Genomic DNA, 19,288 nt, shown 5'->3' with positions numbered 1-19,288 from the left:
ACAAATTTAGGATTGTAAAATTATATTAAGGTATTTTATCGATATTTGGATTGATATATATCAACATGTACTAATGTAGCAATACATGACACATCAATATATATTAAAAAAAGATGAAAAAGAGAAAAATAAAAGATGGAAAACCTAATTGAAAGAGAAGTCGTTTGAAGCCAAATAATTTCATAACAAACCGAGGACATACCTCTATATTCAGCTTTAGTAGAAGATGTAGATACTCTCTCTCTCTCTCTCTCTCTCTCTCTCTCTCTCTCTCTCTCTCTCTTATTTTTTGCATTTTCATGAAACAAAGAGCATCACCAAGATATATACACCAACTCGTTGTAGATTGATGAGAATCTGAACACTCTGTCCAATGAGCGTCGCTATAAGCTTGGAGGGTAAGAGAAAATCAAAGCTTCCTGCAATAAAAAAAAAAGAAAACAATTTGTTTAGGAAAAATAGTCATATAAAACGATACATGAACAGTTATGTGGACAATGATCTCCCACGGCAGCAACCATCAAATCTGGACATCCCTATCATATGCTAGAGACCCAAGGAAAGTAAGAACTAAAATATTTTTCAAGATGCAAAAACACTGATATAAAGGCTGACATAAAAGCTGCAACCATGCAAGAACTCACAAAACCATCTTGTCATTTGGCTTATCAGGATCTTAGTTACAACTTTAATGTACACCTGTCCAACCATTGTCTATGATCTCCTCCAAATAGATTCTTAATATCTTATATATTGCACTTCTGGTAAGTTTGCTGTTTGATCCTTGAGGCTTGTCTTGCAACTGAAAATTTTTCTTCCAGCAATAGCTGGCACAGGAAGACTAGAATAAACTTAAGTCATACCATTTGCAGTATCCACAATGGAACATACAGCTCACTGACAGTATCATGTATTTCACCATGACACAACAATTTGGTAACTGATTGAAGTCTTCTTATCATGTGATGCATTCCCAGTGGTCAAGCCTTAGGGTGACCAGACCTGAGACGCAAACCAGAAGCCATACCAACATGATGCTTATTTCACATAATCATCCATTATGTCTCTAACTGAGATTCATTCTTAGATAAATTTTGCACAACATATTACGAAAAAAATTAAGGGACTGACAACCAACCCACTGACAATCCCATCCATCTGCAAGCACAATGTTTTTTTTACCCTTGTCTGGTTTTTCCATCACATGCTTCGTGTATCATAAGTTGTGGAAATACCTCAGGATATGTTTTGAAATGTTACTTGCCTAGTCCTAAAGATCCTAGGCTTAAGCAATCATAACTTGCATCAGACCTTATTGCCCATGAGGTTTCTAACTTTTGAAGCTTATCCACGCTATTTAGAACTTCTTTAGGTGTATTTGTTATATTCCACTATCTTGAAGGCTATCACAGAAATTACCCTGGCATCTTGTTCTGTATAGGTAACTCCCTATGATGAAAAATATGATTTGAAGGAAGCAAAGTTTAAAAAATTAGTGTAGTAATTTTACATTTTCCTCTTGCATATACAACAAAGTGGATGATCATTTGGGGTGGATGTGTTAAGAGGGTTTTCCCTGCTATAAATTCTTCACTGACCTAACAAACTCAGGTTACATGAAATTGTTCTCAAAGAATAAACATTGTTTTGGTTTCTGATGAGATTAGCAAGTATTAAAAGTCCAATTTAGCTAAATAGTATCATACAATAAAAAACTAAGCAAAGAATTTATGACAAAAGGTCGATGGCAAAGGCAAAACTCCCACTGACTTCCCTTTATTTTACTTCAATTACTCTTGGATAAAAATTCTGGAAGCTGAGTGAATTTCAGCCTCGACAAAAACTGGTTCCAGACAAAACCAACTTAACTGCTTGACACTGGCAGGAACTTCACTTCATAGCCATAAAACTGACAAAGTAGGTAAATTGATACTTGAAGCTCCACAGGAAACATACACAAACATATATGGATACACAGAGATGCATGCCGACAAGTGCTGGAGCTCACAGATGCATTCATATGTGCATGCACCATTCAGCCAATATGCATGAACAAAAACTAAGTCAGCATTTGCTATTGATGTATACCTAAAGGAAGACTTCCATGCAGAGAAAAAAACAAACAGAATGAAGAGAGAACAGAATACGACATGTAGCCTGACATAAAACAAAGGAAGCTCTAGAGGTAAGGAATTCCTGAGAAGAAGGAACACCTAAAAATATGAACTATGTTAGAATATTGAGAAGTTAGAATTTTGAATTATGAGGCCATGACAACAAATAGCATGCCATGATTCTAGCTTTCTTACAAAACATATGCATGTAAATGGTATTTGTTGTAGACCTCACAAGATTGCAACCCAAACAGGTCGACATCTACATGGAACAACAAACAACCTCGTAAGACTTATTTCAGTTTGTATAAACCATGAAATCAGCTATGAGATCTAATATATTTAGTTTTAACTTAAGCATGCAACTTTCCACCAAGCACTGTAACAATTTCTCCATCATTCTACAAAAACCTAATTCTTCTACTATAGCAAATATATGCTCCATTTCAAGAATATGTAATCTTCTATAATCAAATTTTCATCCTGCTAAAGATCTATGGTCATAGTCATGGTGAGAGCAGAACCTTTCAGATGCTCATCATGCCTATGCTTTTGTACTGTTGTCATTGATTTTTATAATTTTTATTTGGCTATTTAAACTATCTCGAAATGCCAATCTAAAGAAAATTGCTAGACAGCAAAGATGACACAAACAATCCTATGTTGAAATCATTGGTTCATCTAGAGAATTCAATTCTCCCTTTTTCTTCCGTTACATGGCCTGAAATATATACCACATACTCACGAAACTTAGGTCTATTATGGCAAATGACCAAAATATCTATCAACTTTTTTTTGCAGTACTGTCCTTTGTTATGACTAACAATGTTAATCAATTAGAAAGACTAGCACTGTTATATGCATAGCTACAAAAATCATAAAGTTTAAGTCTAGAAGAAATTCCTTCCTGAGTTTCAAGCAGTATAAAATTTTCACTCTATACTGGAGACCTTAATATAGGACACCATGAAATATGATACATAACCAAGGATGGCAACAAGTACTTTAAGAAGCCAGTCAAACGCTTGCATCAAAGTTTCCATGTATATAGTATACATTTAATAATTCTAGATTAATTTTAAAAAAAATCCTGAGCTTAAGACACTGCCTCCAATATGCCTCCAATATTTCATATAAGGATTCACATTTGAATTTTAGATATAAGGCTGCATATATTGTCCCTCCTAATCCCGCATTGGCGGAAACCTCATGCACTGGGTACATCCTTTTCTTATTCTCATTTGATGTTTAAGCTAAAATGTTCAAAATTGTCCTATGCTAATCTCCACATTAACAATAAGGCTGCATATATTGTCCCTCCTAATCCCGCATTGGCGGAAACCTCATGCACTAGGTACATCCTTTTCTTATTCTCATTTGAAGTTTAAGCTAAAATGTTCAAAATTGTCCTATGCTAATCTCCACATTAACAATTGCTTCTTTGGAAAGACTTCGCCACAAGTTCAATTACAAAAAGTTACTAAATTGAAGCTCATAAGACATCACTCCTTTCATGCCAAAACCAAAAGATGGAATATGATTCCCACGGTTTTCACCACCAAAAACTCTTTTGGCTTCTAAATGTCCCAACCACTTTTCCAACATGCAAAACATAAGACCTTAAGATTTCTTCTTTCCCTACCAGTCGGACAAGATACATTCAAGGGACAGTGCATTAAAGTTATTAATGGATAACCATACAAAAGGGAAACTTCTCCTTCTTATTGATTAGAAACCAACAAACTTTTTCAAATTTGATAGCTTAAGAAAGCATGTGCATCAGTACGCAGTTCAAATTCAATCACCTTTCAGGTATCAACAATCAACATTTCGCACTTCTATAAACAAGTGCAAAAGAAAATAAAAAGTACCTAAATGTAATCTGTAGTGGCAAATTAGCATCAAAAAGTCGACAAAACAATATGATATCTTGTGCCAAAACCTTGGTTCATATAAGGAAAAGACAGTTCACATGTAGGGAAAAATAAACAGTTAATCAAAATGTTAACAAGGGATAAAGCACCATTTATGACTGTTGTAAGAGAAGTATTTTGATGATGTCTCACCTTGAAAACCCTCGATCAGGACCATTTTTCCGTGTGGCAGCCAGAAGCGCCCGCTCCCTCCCCTTTTCTTTCTTCTCTCGCTTGATCCTCTCCTCCCTCAGCTCCTCTATCGTCTTCTTCCCTGCAGTCTTCTTCCCGGAAACACTAGCAACCCTGGAACCGCCAATTTCTTCATCAACGACCTCCGACGACATGGCCGACGGCCGTGAGAGGTACCATGGAGCCTTCACCCCCTTCCCGACCAGCCCATACCCCAGCTTATACTTCTCGTCCTCCGGCGCCACCGGCACTGGCGCATCCTCTCTCCGCCGCTTCTTGGAGCTCTTGGAACCACCCTCTTCGGCCTCCTCCTTCTTGAATCTCTTGCCGTCACGGGTGGCCGCTTTGTCCTGGGCGCCACCGAGGGAGGAGAAGTCAGAAACGCCGTCGAAGAGGTTGAAGTGGCGGGAATCGTCGACGGAGGGGGGTTGTTGGTGGTGAAGGCCACGGGCACGCCGAAGGCGGTCGAGGCGGAACTCGGCGTCACGGCGGCGGGACTGCTCGCGCTGGAGCTGCTCCTCGCGAGCTGCGGCCTCCTCGTCCTTACGGACCTTCTCGCGGTTCTCGTAGTTGTAGACGTTCCACCGCTTCTGCGGCAATATGTTGAGCCCTCCATGTCCTCCCATGGATCGATCGAGCGAATATTGGGGGTTTCGAAAGGAAGGGATCGGCGAAGATAGTTAGGGTTTGGTCTCCCGATCGATCTCGTACGGGGAAGAAGCAAAAGGAAATACTTGTAGCGTTTTATATGGTAACGCTAACAATATAACGCATGTTACAATAATCCCGTCATATTCCTCCAATAGATTGGAAAGCCAATTGGACTGTCTCATAAAATAATACATTAGTTTTTTTCTTTTCTTTAAATATTGTGCAATCAATCGTAGAATTGCCTCTCTATCTCTCTCTTTTCCTTACATGTATCAGTTATGGTATAGCTATGTATTTAAGCATATGATTATGAACATATAATGCAATAATAATTAGAATGTATTCTCGGGAATAATTGCATAAGATGTCCATCCACGAAAATTAAAGCAGATTTGGAGGATGAACATAATCTGCTATTTTCTCTAATTAGCTTGCAAATGAATACTGTGAGAATAATATCATGAGCCTAAGGTATTATTACACAAGTAATAAATATTTATATTCGAATTTAATAAAATAATATGAAAATATATTGTTTCCTTCTTTCCTTTGCTTCTTTCGACCAAAAAAGATTTATATTCTGAAGAAAAGATGTGCATGTATAATTATTTTGTCTTGCTAATTCATGCTTGACAAAATCTGATAGAATTATGCAAGCTGAGATAACCTGTAGAACTCTACATAACTTTGAAGATATTATATTGGTTGGTGGATTTGGGTTGGGCCCAACTCAGCCCAGCCTTTTACCTGTTCGTTGATGCAATATTATCACCTTACGGTCACCCTCATAATTTGTAATGTTTTATTTAACTTATATTATAATAATATATCACATCACGAAGAAAAAAAACTATATTTATATGCACTGCAAATTCACCAAAATATTTTTTTATTTTTTATCGATTAGTTCTCCTTTTTTATTTATTCACGTAGAGTATCTCTTTTTTTAAAAATATAAAATTGATACGGCGACAATTGATACGGCGAAAATCAAAATATTTTTAAAAAAAATAAAAAAAATTCCAATGGAAAATAAATAAAATATATTAATAAAAAATGAATACTTTTTTTATATAAAAAATTTACCCTTAAATGTACTGCACATGCATCATTGGAAACTGAAGCACCTGAAAGCCGACGAAGAAGTCACCTGAGAGGTTTTCTAGACCAGCTGAGGATGAGGACAAGGGAAGAACCAAAATGGTAAAAGTGTCCCCATAGTTTCCCCAGCCCACACAATCTGAGCAGTCCCTGTGATGGGCAGCTCCAAAGAGGATGTGATCTCTGCTGCCAAGTTTTCCACTGGATGTGCCAACTGCTGATTTATATCAAGAGTCGAAGGATATGAGGTTGATGTCTGCATGCAGACCGCGCCACAAAACCTGGAAGTGGACTTGGCATCTAAGCTCATTTGCTGTCAATTATGTCTAAAGTCCTCCACTGTAATCGAGACGACAGCGATGGATGGACAGCTACGAGAGGACAAAAGATGGCGTGGATGTGTAGTGTAAGCCACGGACATATAATGTGCTGTCATGCCCCTTCGTGGAAGTAAAGGGTTGCATGCATGCTGCAATGTTAGTGCTATTGTGCAGCAAAAATATTCCATCGACCAAGCATAATAGTCTACTTTGGATGTGTGAGACTGATTCCAAGTTGCACTTAAATAATAAGAAGGAATTAAAGAGTTAGGTCCAACCACATTACAATTAAAATAATAAATTAATTTAACTGTCAATATCATAATATTCTTATACACATAAATATAACTTTGCATGCGTTTACAATTACGATGGCAAAGGCAATTCATTGGTCTACTCCAAACGAATTAAGTGATTGAATTTTCTGTTCTTTCCAATCAAAATATATTGTGCTCGAGGCATAATAAAGTCAAAATAGGAAACACATAGCATAAGGAAGTTAAACCAAGTCGGCTCTTATTGAACGGGTCCAACCGGTCCGGTTTGGACCTGTTCAATAATTGTGCCTGAGATCGTGAGGTAGATAGACACCCATACAAAGTGTGCAATGTTTGCCACACCATTATTATTATTATTTTATAAAAATAAAAAAAATAGAAAATATTATGAAAGAAAGGATGCAACTACATTTGATCTTTTATCTTATCAGTGACACTTGAGAGTTCGATGTGTCGTCAAGCAGTAGAGATTTCTCCATCTTTTTGTGCTGTCAGCGAGGTCATTTCTGAGATGTTGTAGTGCCTCAGTTTCTGCTGGATAACGTACCCACTAGTTCATGATAAGTAGGGTTTTCTTGCACACTCAACTTGGGATGGGTGAAGAGACATATTTTTTGGTATGGTTGCAGTGGGAAAAAACAAGAGAGAGAGAGAGCATCAACTTTCCATGGCATTATTCTTTGGCGGTTCCTTTATCTGAGTGAAAACAAACGATCTGATGCATGCAAAGATCACAAAGTATTTCGCAAGCTGACCGTCAAATCTCAAACCCACACGCAGCTTGCCGATGAGCAGCTTCAGATCGAGGCGGGAGGCAGAGATCAACCATGGCAAGGAAGGAATCCAGTAAGGCATATTCCAGATTCTACCTTAGCGGAAGCAAAAGTAGACGAGTGAGAGAAAGGAGAGACGATGATAAACGTCTTCGTGAAGCAGCTCGATTGTTGTCAAGTGCAGTCGGGCCCGTCGATCGCTATAGTCTCTCGGTGGCCCCTCCACTGCAGAGGACAGCGGGGTGGCGTGCGGGAAGAAACCACGGCGGGATGGGATTAGCCCCGTCGATGAAAAGAAGGACCGGATGACGGAGTTAACGTAGACGTATCGGCCACGGAAAGCCACGTACTAGAAAACACGGCGCGTACGTCACCTGTTTCGTGAACGTAAACAGCCCCACCACCGACCGTGCTTTCCTTTTCTTTTCCTGAGGACCCTTTTCCTAACTCTCAATCCATTGTCTGGACGTCCCGCGCGGGACCCACAACCTGAATCACGAGATTTGAGTTCCGTGGTCCAATCTCAACTGCGGGTCGATTTGGATTCGTGGGTCCAATTATCAATTAATATGGTCCGTCTGATGTGTTCGATGATATTAGTGGCTCAAGTTGGCCACCGCATTGTATCATTCAATACTTTAGTTATCCACATGATCTGTCAGCTTTACATTGTTTGATATTTTATATTCTCACGTAATTATCTGATACATTGAGATACGAGCCTATACTATACTACGTACACGTACAAACTCCATAGTCCAAGTATGAGGGGATCAAGCTTCAGACTAGTGAAGGAAGCAACATTACTGTATCATCCAAGGGCCAATAATTTCTTTTCCATCTCCCAAGAAACACAATCGAGTCGCTTGGAAACCTACCCTAGATAGGACCATCGACGTCAAACCAACGCCAACGAAGTTATCATAAAATAATAGAGATGTAAATGTTGTATTAATGATTTTTTTATTTTTAATCTTTCTTTTTTGTTTTTACAAGGGCTTGGGATACATATTACGTGGTGGTGTTTCACTGGGTTTGTGGTAGAGTGGCGTGTCCATTTTAGCACAGCCAATCCGTGGTAAGGATCTGCGACTTGTCGACCCCACAGCAATGGGGAGAAGGAATATGCGGGCGGCACGGCGGGTATTATGCCAAGGAATATCCGCGGAATATATCGAGGTTGTCACGCACAGGGCAGTGAACGGTCGATAAAGCCCCTCGGCAGTAGGAACCAACGAGGCCACCTCGGAGGGGCACCCCCGTGATTTGGCGCACCGACAGCACCGCTGGCTGCCGCAGCCTCGCGTGCCTACAAATCCCCGCATCAACCCCTGCCATCTTCTTCCTCGGAGCGAGCTAGCGGCTGAGCTGCATCCACCGTCAGCAAACGAGAGGGAGAGACTAGTGGAGTTTGATAAGATCATCTCATCCAGGTAACAACACCCCCTGACAAAGAATCCATTTCATGCAACCCATGTTGTGTTGTATTAGGAAACAGTTCGTGATCCAGTACGCAATCTAGCGAGATGCTGCGGGTAGATTAGGATGGGATCTTTGTTGTGTCTCTTATATCGATACAGTTCATGCAGTTTAGCGAATGGTTGAAATCTGAATTCTTCTGTGACCGATTCTATTTAGAACACAGACGTTTGACTTTTTCCAGACGTTCCTCTTCATGGATCCGTTTTCTCGTTATAAATAGGATGTAATTTTGTTTTGGTGGTAAAAGGAGAAAGTCTTGCTGTAAGCGATTCTGATACCTTTCTTGACGGGGATAGTTAGAGTGTTCTTTGGTGAAATCTTCGGTTGACAGACTTGCGTGATTCCTTCGTTTTCAATCTGCATGGCTTCGGTTCAGCTATCTTGATTGCCATCGGTCATGTTTCTGCATCGGAGTAGCAGTTTCTTGATCGTTTACTCTGGATGTTCTACTGTTCTGTGGTTCCCCTGCTTCTGTGTTCTTGGATCATGCTAATGGCGTAACGTAACTTTGTTTGTAGATTATGATTAGCTCTCTCGATTAAATCATGATGTCCGATGCATCTACTTTAAGAAATTGTAATACTCTGTTGAATCGGAACATCGAGCAAATCACAGTAAAGGCGTGGTTCTAAATTTTTGAGTTGCGTGTGGCTTTTCAGATGGCGATATCCTTATAGCAGAGGAAGAAGACAACTCTCTTGGAAGACCTTCGCGTCTGCTTCACTGCTTTTGGAAGATAAAGACGTACGTCAATCATTCATGGGTTCAGCAGGGGAACAGAGAAATGAAACCCAACACCACAGGCCCGTCGGCGTTCGATTCTTGGAGTACATTAGAGGCACTCCATTCACCTTCAGAACATACCAAGCGATCGTTCTGGTGTTAACGTTCTTCGCGTACGCCAGTTTCCATGCGACTCGGAAGACCACGAGCATCGTCAAAAGCGTCCTCGATCCGCAGACAACTGAGCTGGGATTTACCCACTGGTCAAGGTTCTACTTCCTCGGAACAGTCGAGGGGGCTCAACGGAATCCGGGACTCAACGCTGGCTGGGCTCCGTTCGACACTTCAGATGGCACGGCCATGCTCGGACAGATCGATGTTGCCTTCCTTTCCATCTACTCTCTCGGGATGTACTTCGCAGGGCATTTAGGCGATCGGTTCGATCTGAGAGTCCTTCTGGCCCTTGGAATGGCAGGGACTGGAATATTCACTTCCCTCTTCGGTGCTGGCTACTGGATGAACATACATAGTTTCTACTACTTCCTGGTGGTTCAGATGTTGGCCGGACTGTTTCAGTCCACAGGATGGCCGTCGGTGGTGGCTGTCGTCGGGAATTGGTTTGGAAAGAAGAAGAGGGGACTGATCATGGGGATATGGAACGCACACACCTCAATAGGAAACATATCTGGATCATTGATCGCTTCTGCGCTACTGAAGTATGGTTGGGGCTACTCCTTTGCTGTTCCCGGCCTTATCATCGCACTTTTCGGGTTGACGGTGTTCTTGTTCTTGCCCGTTAGTCCTGGGAAAATGGGGATCGAAAACGAGGAAGAAAGCCAGTTGAAATCCCCCGAGAAAGATGGGATCACTCAGCCTCTGTTGGAAGGAAGACCCAACGAAAAGGGAAGAGCGGTGGGCTTCGTGGAGGCATGGGGGATTCCTGGCGTTGCACCGTTTGCTCTCTGTCTCTTCTTCTCCAAGCTTGTGGCTTACACCTTCCTTTACTGGCTCCCTTTCTACATCAGCCATACAGGTATCTCTTCATTGATCTTATGAACTGTTTCGATGCTGCATTCCAGTCTCTCTAATCAATCGTTGTGTGTTCTAACGCCACATGATCTTCATCATGCAGCTATCGATGGAAAGTACTTATCTGATTCAACAGCCGGAACGCTGTCATCATTGTTCGACGTTGGAGGTGTCGTCGGGGGAATCCTCGCAGGTCACATCTCCGACCGACTCGATGCCCGCGCACTGACAGCGGCAAGCTTCATGTACTGCGCCATCCCAGCCCTCTTCTTCTACCGCATTTACGGGAGCATCTCCCTGTACTGGAATGTAGCGCTCATGTTCGTCGCCGGCATGTTTGTCAATGGCCCCTATGCATTGATAACAACGGCAGTATCGGCGGACCTGGGAACGCACAGTTCCCTGAAGGGGAACTCCCGGGCCTTGGCCACCGTCACTGCGATAATAGACGGGACAGGGTCAGTGGGCGCCGCCATTGGCCCCCTTGTCACGGGCTATATATCAGCCAACAGCTGGAGTGCAGTGTTCACCATGCTCATGGCAGCGGCACTGGTGGCTGGTTTGCTCTTGACGAAGCTTGTGGTGGCCGAGGTGACGGCAAAAATGGAGTCTGGTGGTTTGCCACAGAGGTCCTCTGTACCTGAGACCCTTGTATAGCGTAAGGATGGATATGCTGTTCATAATTTAGGATGTGGAAATATTAGAGCAGGTCCTCTAATTTTTGCAAGAGGAGCAGCTCCTTGTTGCTCGACGTGAATAAGGGCAATGGATGGCTCAGGTGTTATGGTCCTTCAACAACAACATGCCCCTCCCTCTTTGCAACACAAGGGGAGCTATTGGTGGTGGTAGAGATGGGAGTGCACTCACCAGGTTCCATGTCTAGGGACATGGCTTTTGAGCTATTTGAGGGTGCACTTCATTGAAATATGATCGAGTTTGTCCTTTGTACTGCATTGTTTGGAAAGTGTAGCAGATATATTATTTTGTGGTGTTAACAAGTTAGCTTTGGAGACAGCAAAGGGTGGCTGGTAACCCTCTGTTATATTTGTAGTCTGAATCCAGGAGTTGGAACATCGAACTAGGTAAAATTTTAGAGGATGATTGATTTATAATATGAATTTTCATTGAAATTTTTAATATGTGATGAATCATACTATTAGTATACTTTTGGGCTTTTTTTCTTAGTTTACTCTCCCTTAAGGATACTTTTGAAAATAAATTCTTGCTTACTTAAAAAATCTTTAAATGATTTTTTAGAAATAAATTTAGTAAAAATATCTATGATATTATTTTTGTTCTTGATCTTTATGATTTTAATAGCTTTTTGAAGCATCTTTTTCTGAATGAAATGATATTTAATTTAAATATGTTCGGTTCTTGTATAAAACTTTAGACTTGTAATTAATTTTAAGATACTTTAATTATTACATTACAAAATAATTGATTTATTAATTTGATAACAAACATCCTCGATTAAATGTTTTAATCATAGACAAGTCTTATACTCAGAAAGAAAGAAAGATTGATTATTATTTCTTACTACATTATGAGATATAAACATAGTCATATAAAAAGATATAATTAGAAATAGATTTACGATAATCCAAATGACCTCCTAGATCATCTATATATGTCCTTCTTATATAATAATCTCAAATCAAAGATTTGACTTTCTTTGAGATTATACTAAATGACTTTCTTAGTATATTATCAGATATAAAGAACCATATAAAAAATGTATAAATAGAAGTAGATTTACGATAATCCAAATGACCTCCAAGATCATCTGCATAATTATATAATTCAGAATATATGTCCTTATATAATAATCTCAAATCAAAGGTAGAATTCATATATTTTAAAATTCTTTTTGCTGCATCAAGATTTAACTTCCTTTGAGATTGTACTAAATGACTTACAAGAATAATTGAAAATACAATATTTGGTCTTGTGATTGTTAAGTAAATGAGATTACCAATAAGAACATAAAAAGAAAGAACTTTGCCATCATTACAACTTAGCTTTATATTTGCATCTAAGTGCGATAGAATCCTTCTTACTTTTATTAATTCTAAACCTTTCAATTTGTATAACTTGTTTGAGAGATAAATATATTTTATTTTATATTTATAATATCTAAACTATGAAAAATATTAAGCTTCCCCAAAACTTTTATTTCAAATTAGAGAGAAAAAACACCATGTAACTTTAAAATATCTATTTTGATCATACATAGAAGAATAATAATATGTAGACTTTCTTAATAAATAAGCTAAGAAAAATAACTACAAAATGTAAGTATTAAGTATTTTTTTCGTATCATACTCTAGAAACTTGTTTTAACTCCTAAAGAGTTTTTTTGAGCTTGTAAATAAAAGTATACCTCGGTGGTTGTTTCTGTTGGGCTGATGGCCCATATTCAGCCCATGTGGGCTTTATCAGCCCACAGCCCACACCCCCTCTTAACCTAACCCTAATTAAGATTAGGGGGTGTGGTGGCTGCGTTTTAGAGGCAGATTAAAGCTATAAAAAGGCAGCAATGAGGCAGATCTTTGGTGCCACGAGATTCCAAAGAGAAGAAGGAGAACAAGGCAGAAAAGGAAGAGAAAGAAAGGGAAGAAGACAAGGACAACGCAGAGAGACTGTTCACAATCATCTAGTAGTATTCTCATCTCAGGTTAGATCAAATCTACAGTAGACTCTTGCTGTGATTACTTGGGGAGGTTTTAGATATTGTGGGCAGTGACGTGATCCTTGTATCCTAGTTATTCTCTCGTGGTTGTTGCTAGGGTTTTGGGCAAGAGATTGAGATTTGTATATTCATTATTCTCATAGTGGATTATCTCTAGTTTGCCCCGTGGTTTTTACCCTTCACATTGAAGGGGTTTTCCACGTATATCTTGGTGTTCTGTTTGATTGTGTTTCCATTTTATTCCGCTGCGTATTTTGGTCTTCTAGTATTTGTTCCTATACAAAGATTATTCCTGTTTATATCTCCATCAACTGGTATCAAAGTAGGGTTTTGGTGATTTAATTTTTGTATTTGAACATGGAGGCCAGTAATGTTTCTCGCATGATTAGTTTGAATGGAAACAATTAGATGATATGGAAACCAAGAATGGAAGATCTCTTGTATTGCAAAGATTTGTATGGACCTTTGCAGGGGGATAGTGCAAAACCTACAACTATGACAGATGATGAGTAGAAGAGGTTAGATCGAAAAACAATTGGGTTTATTAGACAGTGGCTTGATGATAGTGTCTTTCATCATGTTTCTACTGAAATTTCTGCATATTCTCTTTGGAAAAAATTGGAAAGTCTCTATGAAAGAAAAACAGTTGGCAACAAAGCTTTTTTGATCAGAAAACTTATGAACCTAAAATATATAGAGGGTGCTTCTATTCTTGAGCATTTGAATGAAATGCAGAGTATTACTAACCAGTTATCCTCTATGAAAATATCTCTTGATGATGAGTTGTAGGCATTGTTACTTCTCAGTTCATTACCAGAAAGTTGGGAGACACTGGTGGTTTCCCTTAGTAATTCTGTGCCATATGGTATTGTCACTATGAGTCAAGTAACAAGCAGTTTGTTGAATGAGGAGTGGAGAAGAAAGAGTTCGGCAACATCTCAGAATGATTCACAAGCACTTGTATCCCAGTTATTCTCTTGTGGTTGTTGCTAGGGTTTTGGGCAAGAGATTGATATTTGTATATTCATTATTCTCATAGTGGATTATCTTTAGTTTGCCCCGTGGTTTTTACCCTTCACATTGAAGGGGTTTTCCACGTATATCTTGGTGTTCTGTTTGATTGTGTTTCCATTTTATTCCGCTGTGTATTTTGGTCTTCTAGTATTTGTTCCTATACAAAGATTATTCCTGTTTATATCCCCATCAACTGGTATTAGAGCAGGGTTTTGGTGATTTAATTTTTGTATTTGAACATGGAGGCCAATAATGTTTCTCGCATGATTAGTTTGAATGGAAACAATTGGATGATATGGAAACCAAGAATGGAAGATCTCTTGTATTGCAAAGATTTGTATGGACCTTTGCAGAGGGATAGTGCAAAACCTACAACTATGACAGATGATGAGTGGAAGAGGTTAGATCGAAAAACAATTGGGTTTATTAGACAGTGGCTTGATGATAGTGTCTTTCACCATGTTTCTACTGAAATTTCTGCATATTTTCTTTGGAAAAAATTGGAAAGTCTCTATGAAAGAAAAACAGTTGGCAACAAAGCTTTTTTGATCAGAAAACTTGTGAACCTAAAATATAGAGAGGGTGCTTCTATTCCTGAGCATTTGAATGAAATGCAGAGTATAACTAACCAGTTATCCTCTATGAAAATGTCTCTTGATGATGAGTTGCAGGCATTGTTACTTCTCAGTTCATTACCAGAAAGTTGGGAGACACTAGTGGTTTCCCTTAGTAATTCTGCGCCAGATGGTATTGTCACTATGAGTCAAGTAACAAGCAGTTTGTTGAATGAGGAGTTGAGAAGAAAGAGTTCAGCAACATCTCAGAATGATTCACAAGCACTTATCTCAAAGAACAGAGGAAGGTTAAAGTCTAGAAGCAGTTCACGTATGGGTAGGAGCAAGTCAAGATCAAGAAAAGATATTGTTTGATATAACTGTGGTGAGAAAGGAAATTACAAGAACCAATGTAAACAACCTAAGAAGAACAAGAAAAAGGGAAAAGAAGTGGAGTCTACAGAGTCAAAGGATAATACTACAGCTATAGTGCAGGGTGGTGATTATTTGATTTTGTCTCCTTCTGATGATATTTTTTCTTGTGTGTGTCAGGATCTTGAGTGGGTGATTGACACAGGTGCTTCTTATCATGCTACACCTCGGAGAGAGTTTTTTGCTACATACAGGTCTGGAAACTTTGGTGTTGTCAAGATGGGCAACTATGACAGAGCAGACATCGTTGGCATGGGTGATATCCATTTAAAGACCAACCTTGGCTGCAAGTTGGTACTTAAGGATGTGAGGCATGTGGTTGACTTGAGGCTGAATTTAATTTCAGTTGGAAGACTAGATGATGAAGAGTATGAAAGCAGATTTCACAAAGGGCAATGAAAGCTCAGTAAGGGTTCTCTTGTTATAGTTAATGAAAAGAAATGTCATACTTTGTACAGGTTGCAGGCTAAAGCTTATGGTGAGCAGTTAAATGCTACAGAGAAAGACTTCAGTATGGAGTTGTGGCATAGGCGATTGGGACACATGAGCGAGAAGGGGCTGCAAGCTCTTTCCAAGAGAGAGGTATTGCCAGATCTCAGAGGTATACATCTGAACCCTTGTATTGATTGTTTGGCTGGTAAACAACATAGAGTTTCATTTGTTAGTGCTGCTTTGTCTAGAAAAATGCATGCCTTAGACCATGTTTATACAGATGTATGTGGTCCTTTGAGGACAAAAACTCCTGGTGGATCTGTTGATGTTCTTGGTATAAGTGGTGCACTTTATTTTGTCACTTTTATAGATAATTTTTTCAGGAAAGTTTGGGCTTATGCTTTGAAGACCAAAGATCATGTTATTAATGTCTTCAAAGAGTTTCATGCCAGGGTTGAAAGGGAGACAGAAACGAAAATGAAATGCATAAGATCAGATAATGGTGGTGAGTATACGGGATTGTTTAATGACTTTTGCAGGTCAGATGGGATCCAACATGAGATGACAGTTCCCAGTACACCTCAGCATAATGCAATTGCAGAGAGGATGAACCGCACCATCATGGAAAAGATCAGATGTATGCTTTCACAGGCCAAGCTACCCAAAAGGTTTTGGGATGAGGCTTTGAGGACTGCAGTTGATATGATCAACTTATCACCATGTACAGCCCTAGATGGTGATGTTGCAGAGCATGTATGGTCAGGGAAAGATGTTTCCTACAGGCATTTGAGAGTGTTTGGTTGTCATGCATAGAAGTCCAAGCTGGATGGTAAGTCTAAAGAATGTATTTTTCTTGGTTACTCACATGATCAGTTTGGTTACAGGCTTTGGGATCCAGAAAAGCATAAGGTGTTCAGGAGCAGAGATGTGGTCTTCTTTGAGGATCAAACCTTTGAGGATTTGAAGAAGAAGGCACCAGCCAAGACTTCTATAGAAGGATTAGCAGATTGTGACCCAGTTATTCCTCCAGTATATCAGGGTGATGGGGGAGATGTGCAGGAAAATAGTGTAGAGCCTGATGTTGATTTACCTGCAGGACATGTTGAGCAAGAAGAAGTAGGAGAGGAAGTTCCCGCAGAACCTCAGTTGAGAAGATCTTTTAGACAACGTCAACCTTCCAGAAGATACTCTACAGATGAGTATGTGATGCTTACTGATGCAGGTGAACTAGAGAGTTACCAGGAAGCAGTTGAGAGTGAGCATAAAGAGAAGTGGTTAGTTGCTATGCAGGAAGAGATGGATGCTCTTCAGAAGAACCACACTTATGATTTGGTGCTGCTACCAAATGGAATGAAGACCTTGAAGAACAAATGGGTTTTTAGGTTGAAGACTCAAGAATATTGTTCTCAGCCAAAGTACAAAGCTAGATTGGTTGTGAAAGGCTTTGGTCAAAAGAAAGGTATTGACTTTGAAGAGATATTTTCTCCTGTTGTTAAAATGTCTTCTATTCGTGTTGCTCTTGGTATTGCTGCTAGCCAGGACTTGGAGGTTGAGCAGTTAGATGTGAAGACAGCTTTCCTTCATGGTGATTTAGAGGAGGAAATTTATATGGAGCAACCAGAAGGCTTCAAAGTCAAAGGTAAAGATAATTTTGTCTGCAAGTTGAAGAAGAGCTTGTATGGGCTAAAGCAAGTTCCAAGACAGTGGTACAGAAAGTTTGATTCATTTATGACAGAAAATGGATACAAAAGAACGGCTTCAAATCATTGTGTGTACATCAAATGGTTTGGTGAGGATTTTATTATTCTCTTACTTTATGTTGATGACATGCTTATTCTTGGGAAAGATATGTCTAAAATTGACAGGTTGAAGAAGGAACTAAGTGAGTCTTTTGCAATGAAGGACATGGGGCCAGCAAAGCAAATACTAGGGATGCAGATTTCTCGTGACAGGAAAAACAAGAAGATTTGGTTGTCACAGGAGAAATACATCGAGAAGGTATTGGAAAGATTCAGTATGAGCAATGCTAAGCCAGTTAGTTCTCCTCTTGCAGGTCACTTCAAGTTGTGCTCAGAACAGAGTCCGTCAAGTGATGAGGAGAAGGAGAAAATGCAAAAGGTTCCTTATGCTTCAGCAGTTGGAAGTTTAATGTATGCAATGGTATGTACGAGGCCGGACATCGCATATGCAGTGGGTGTTACTAGCAGATTTCTTGCAAATCCAAGCAAAGAGCACTGGGCAGCAGTGAAGTGGATTTTTAGATATCTCAGAGGGAGCTCTAAGGTTTGTTTAAGCTTTGAAGGTGGACCACCTGTGTTAACATGTTACACAGATACAGATATGGCAAGAGATATAGATACGAGGAAGTCTACTTCAGGTTATGTACTTACTTTTGCATGGGGAGCTGTGTCATGGCAATCCAGGTTACAAATGTGTATTGCTCTCTCCACTACAGAAGCAGAATATATTGCTGCTATAGAGGTATGCAAAGAAATGTTATGGATGAAAGAATTCTTACAAGAATTGGGGCTGAAACAGGAAAATTATGTGGTGCATTGTGACAGCCAGAGTGCCATTCCAAGTCAAAGCATATAGATGTCAGATACCACTGGATTCGAAATGTATTTGAAGAGAAGTAGTTGCAGCTTCAGAAAATTCATACAGATGACAACGGAGCAGACATGTTGACGAAGACCTTACCAAAAGAAAGATAGGAGATATGCCGACAGTTGGTCGGTATTGCTTCACATTAAGGAGTCATGGGACAGCCTCCCTTATGGGCTGAAGGGGGAGGTTGTTGGGCTGATGGCCCATATTCAGCCCATGTGGGCTCTATCAGCCCACAGCCCACACCCCCTCTTAACCTAACCCTAATTAAGATTATGGGGTGTGGTGGTTGCGTTTTAGAGGCAGATTAAAGCTATAAAAAGGCAGCAACGAGGCAGATCTTTGGTGCCACGAGATTCCAAAGAGAAGAAGGAGAACAAGGCAGAAAAGGAAGAGAAAGAAAGGGAAGAAGACAAGGACAACGCAGAGAAACTGTTCACAATCATCTAGCAGTGTTCTCATCTCAGGTTAGATCAAATCTACAGTAGACTCTTGCTGTGATTACTTGGGGAGGTTTTAGATATTGTGGGCAGTGACGTGATCCTTGTATCCCAGTTATTCTCTTGTGGTTGTTGCTAGGGTTTTGGGCAAGAGATTGAGATTTGTATATTCATTATTCTTTATCTCTAGTTTGCCCCGTGGTTTTTACCCTTCACATTGAAGGGGTTTTCCACGTATATCTTGGTGTTCTGTTTGATTGTGTTTCCATTTTATTCCGCTGCGTATTTTGGTCTTCTAGTATTTGTTCCTATATAAAGATTATTCCTGTTTATATCCCCATCAGTTTCATATAAATATCTTTACCAATTCAAGACATTTTTCATATCATGTTATCAAAGCTTCCATCTAAGATTTGTTATCAGTGCAATTTTCATGATATTTTTTAGAAAATTCCCTTGCAACAAGTGTAATTAGATTCACATTTATAAGCTTTGGCACAAGATCCAAATTTTTATTTTTATAAAAAGTCTTCATTTCTTC

General features: G+C 39.6%; 2 protein-coding genes across 2 annotated transcripts; one reads left to right on the top strand and one right to left on the bottom strand.

Moving 5' to 3' along the window:
• Positions 1–178: 178 nt before the first annotated feature.
• Positions 179–6,136, bottom strand: LOC135627143 (uncharacterized). Its single transcript, XM_065133135.1, has 2 exons — positions 4,181–6,136; positions 179–419 (listed from the first exon to the last, which is right to left on the bottom strand). Exons 1-2 carry the CDS (start codon positions 4,843–4,845, stop codon positions 410–412), a joined length of 675 nt encoding a protein of 224 aa, XP_064989207.1. The 5' UTR covers positions 4,846–6,136; the 3' UTR covers positions 179–409.
• A 2,479-nt stretch (positions 6,137–8,615) lies between these two features.
• LOC103970380 (putative glycerol-3-phosphate transporter 1) lies at positions 8,616–11,715 on the top strand. Its single transcript, XM_009384143.3, has 3 exons — positions 8,616–8,775; positions 9,484–10,580; positions 10,680–11,715. Exons 2-3 carry the CDS (start codon positions 9,584–9,586, stop codon positions 11,231–11,233), a joined length of 1,551 nt encoding a protein of 516 aa, XP_009382418.2. The 5' UTR covers positions 8,616–8,775; positions 9,484–9,583; the 3' UTR covers positions 11,234–11,715.
• Positions 11,716–19,288: the final 7,573 nt, after the last annotated feature.

Source organism: Musa acuminata, chromosome BXJ2-11, assembly GCF_036884655.1.
Source record: "Musa acuminata AAA Group cultivar baxijiao chromosome BXJ2-11, Cavendish_Baxijiao_AAA, whole genome shotgun sequence".
NCBI classification, from domain to species: domain Eukaryota; kingdom Viridiplantae; phylum Streptophyta; class Magnoliopsida; order Zingiberales; family Musaceae; genus Musa; species Musa acuminata.
The sequence above is the reverse complement of the archived record's forward strand: the minus strand, read 5'-3'. Positions and strand labels throughout refer to the sequence as shown.